Source organism: Gavialis gangeticus, unplaced genomic scaffold (assembly GCF_001723915.1).
Source record: "Gavialis gangeticus isolate Ggan-Ray unplaced genomic scaffold, GavGan_comp1, whole genome shotgun sequence".
Classification (NCBI taxonomy): domain Eukaryota; kingdom Metazoa; phylum Chordata; order Crocodylia; family Gavialidae; genus Gavialis; species Gavialis gangeticus.
The window spans coordinates 44228142-44231732 of NW_017728994.1; the positions used below are offsets into that span (position 1 = coordinate 44228142).

The 3591-nt window shown below is 42.9% G+C and overlaps 1 protein-coding gene across 2 annotated transcripts in view; it reads right to left on the reverse strand.

Annotated features, from left to right (window-relative positions):
- Nucleotides 1–3591, reverse strand: part of ADGRA1 (adhesion G protein-coupled receptor A1) — an 841033-nt gene that overhangs the window by 350524 nt on the left and 486918 nt on the right. For both annotated transcript variants that reach the window (XM_019502677.1, XM_019502678.1), the window contains one exon: nt 1620–1781. In XM_019502677.1, the coding sequence (XP_019358222.1) occupies nt 1620–1781 (162 nt within the window). The remainder of the gene's footprint in view (nt 1–1619; nt 1782–3591) is intronic.

The following is a 3591-nucleotide window of genomic DNA, read 5'->3' on the forward strand; positions in this document are numbered from 1 at the left end:
ACCAGATGTTTTTACCAACAGACCCACTCTTGTTATAACTTGGAGCAGTGGGGGCCAACATTTTTTTTGGCAGGAGTACCATAAATTAGCCCTCCAGTCTCCCTGAGTGCCACTCGAACATCCTTCCCCTGCCGAATCTTCCACTTTGCTTCCTGTTCCTGCCCTGTGCTATCTGCCCAATCTGTTACTCTGTTTTATATTTCTTGCCCTATCTGCCATTGTGCTTCTTGCTCCATCCCCAATCTGCCATGTGCCACACACACAAACTGCCTGTACCACTAGTGCCATGCATGGACCCAGGTTGGCCACCCATGAGTTGGAGTCGTAACAGACCAGAAGTTCCTGGAAAATAAAGTGCTTTTATAAATGGTAACTCACACGCTAAGTTAACCCTGGATAGATGTGTACTGCCCTAAAGTATTTTCTGTTAGAGGACTTTATCAAATGTCTAGATCCCATTCTTGAGTGTTAACTTAGAGCACAACTGCTGCTGTCCCAGGTGATATTGTGCAGGGCTACACTCTAGCTTCAGACTGAGCTTGTTTGCTCTGCCTGAGCACTGGCCACATCTCCCAGCTGTAGCTGACTCAAGTCAGTAATATCTTTTGATCCCAGGCCCGCATGCCTAGTGTGGCAGGGGAAGGGAGTTTCTGTCTATTCCCATAGCCACTCTAGCCTTGCAGCATTGGGAGGGGCTGCAGGGGAAAGAGTCCAGGGTGTCTCTCCCATGCAAGCCGAACCTCCCTGATTGTCTCCCCCACCTCGAGGTCCCAGCCAGAAAGTTGTGGGGGGCCATCACAGTGGAGGGGCTGTTTCCTGTCTTCTCCCCACCTCCTCCCCAGCAACTGCTGACAGTAGCTAGCTGGCAGGGGAGTGGGTCTGGGGAGAGAGGATGCTCTGGGAGGTGTGCAGGTGTGAAAGCCCCTCCCCACCACTGAACAGCAAATGTCTGTTCAGTTGGCCCCCACTCTAACTTACTGCACTTTGAGTAAAGTGAGATAAGTTAGAGAGCTTCCACCAGGGGCTTTTGAACATCTGTATTTAGCCTTATGGTATAGAGTACTGATCATCCCTAAAGGGAAGCTATGGCGCATTCCTGGTTGAAGGTTCAAGCTTCTACAATTTACTCTCTACAGAAAAAAGCTCAAGCACAAAACTTACTACCTTTCTAAAGAACTGTAAGATGCACCTTTTTGGCCAGGTCTACCTAAATGGCTTAAGCTAATAATATCTAGAATTGTATCTGACAGCCACATTAAAAGTTGCAGACAACAAAGGAGCGTATTGTTTTTTCTCTGGTGGGAACTCTTAATTTACACAATTCAAATCTTTTTAAAATGGACCCAGATACCACAGTGAGGGCCAACCTACAAATGAAGTGAATATTATACTATAGTTGCAGAATCATCAATGACTGATATAGTGAATATTTATTATTGTAGTGGTATGTCTTAGAGGAAATACATAAGTGATAGTCCCTATAACTGTCCTTTTTGACAATCAGTAACATAATGTAAAATTTGCAGTCTTCTACTAAAGTTAAGCATATATGCAAATTGGTAAAGAAACCATGATAGAAAATACATCCCAACAAAAAGTGTTGTAAATTTATGAGATACCTTTGAAATAACTTGAGTATTACTGGTCAGCATCTGACTTGCAATGTGCTCCACACACTGTACAATCCTGGTACAGGCTTTCTCTTCATTCTGTGCCATCCATAACACATGGTCATCTACCAACATCACATTACTGGCAATTTCAATTATAGCATCTCCAAGCTGTGGAGAAAAGTCATTACAAGGAAAACTATTAGACAACTAAAGCAACAACACCAGTGATGAGTGCAATTGCAAGTCAGAATCTTCTATCATTTAAGGAGATGTGCCCCTCTGTTAAATCATTACATTTAGAGAAATACAGAAACTGAGAACACAGAAGTGCTAAGTAACATAAACAAAACTTTCACTACTTAACTGTGAGATATTCACTTTTTATTTGGCTTGTTTGATTGGTTGGCTAGTTGATTAGGTTTTTTTTTAATTATTAATTTGGGGTTAAAGCAGATGCTATCAGTCTTACTTTTTCCTAGTAAATAAACTAAGTTAAGGGTTTTCCTACTTGTTGATTATAGCTATGATCATCTCTCGTTGGTAATTTTGAGCTTTTCATTTACTACTTCATTTACATATTTCAGACCGTAGAGAGGATGAAGCCCACAAAATGAAGGTACTTTTAGGATTAATATTGTAGGACCCACAATACAAGTGTGTTGTATTTTGATGGGTACAATAATTTACCAGAAAGCCTCAAATGCTTTTTTGGCAACAATGTTTTCTTTCTTATCATTATAAGTAACACCTACAATTATTAAATAAAAAAGAGATTTAAAGGAATCTTTCAGGTCTTTTTCTTTCTTTTTAAATACTTGTGGATTAGGCACTATTATGTGTGGCTGATTCCACTGTCTCTATGTACATTCTATAACAGCCCAATTTCTAGACATGTTAATTCACACCTCATTCCATTTTAAGTTAGCAAGATTTGCAGGTTCACAGGCCCTTTGAAAATCAGTTAAACATTTGTTATTTCAATTTCTTGGTTCTGTGGATCTGTACTATAAAACCTCTAGTAAGCTCAAGAAAGAAGATCAGAACACACTGTCTTAGGGTCCTTGAAGAAATTTGTCCTACATGGCAAAGTTAAAAGATATACACTTCAAAAAACAGGCAAATATGATTGTAATCACCTTATTCAACACCGAAAAATGTAAGGTTCTCCACCTTGGGAGGAAAAACCTGCAACATGCTTATAGGCTCGGTAGTGCTACGCTGGTTAGCACTACAGATGAAAGGGACTTGGGGGTCACGGTTGACCACAAGATGAACATAAACCTTCAGTGTGGTGCTGCGGCTAGTAAAGCAAGCAAAACACTGGCTTGCATCCATAGATGCTTCTCAAGCAAATCCCAGGACGTCATTCTCCCCTTGTACTCAGCCTTGGTGAGGCCGCAGCTGGAGTACTGTGTCCAGTTTTGGGCTCTGCAATTCAAAAAGGATGTGCAGAAGCTTGAGAGGGTGCAAAGGAGAGCCACGCAGATGATCAGAGGTCAGGAAAACAGACCTTATGATGACAAGCTGAGAGAAATGGGGCTATTCAGCCTGGACAAGCACAGGTTCAGGAGTGATCTGGTGGCCACATATAAGTTTATCAGGGGTGCTCATCAGGATCTGGGGGAATGTCTGTTCACCAGAGTGCCCCAATGGATGACAAGATCGAACAGTCACAAACTCCACTGCGACCGGTTCAGGCTGGACATACCAGCTGGTCCGGACGATCTCCACCCTAGAGTACTGAGGGAATTAGCTGCGGTCATTGCAGGACCCCTGGCATGGCTTTATGAGCACTTGTGGTGCTCTGGAGTGGTGCCAGAGGACCGGAAGAGGGCCAATGTGGTTCCCATCTTCAAAAAAGGGAGGAAGGAGGACCAGGGAAACTATAGGCCAGTTAGTCCTACCTCGATCCTAGGCAAGCTGTTCGAGAAAATTATTCTGGCACACATCCAGGAGGGGCCAGCAGGGGACTGCATGC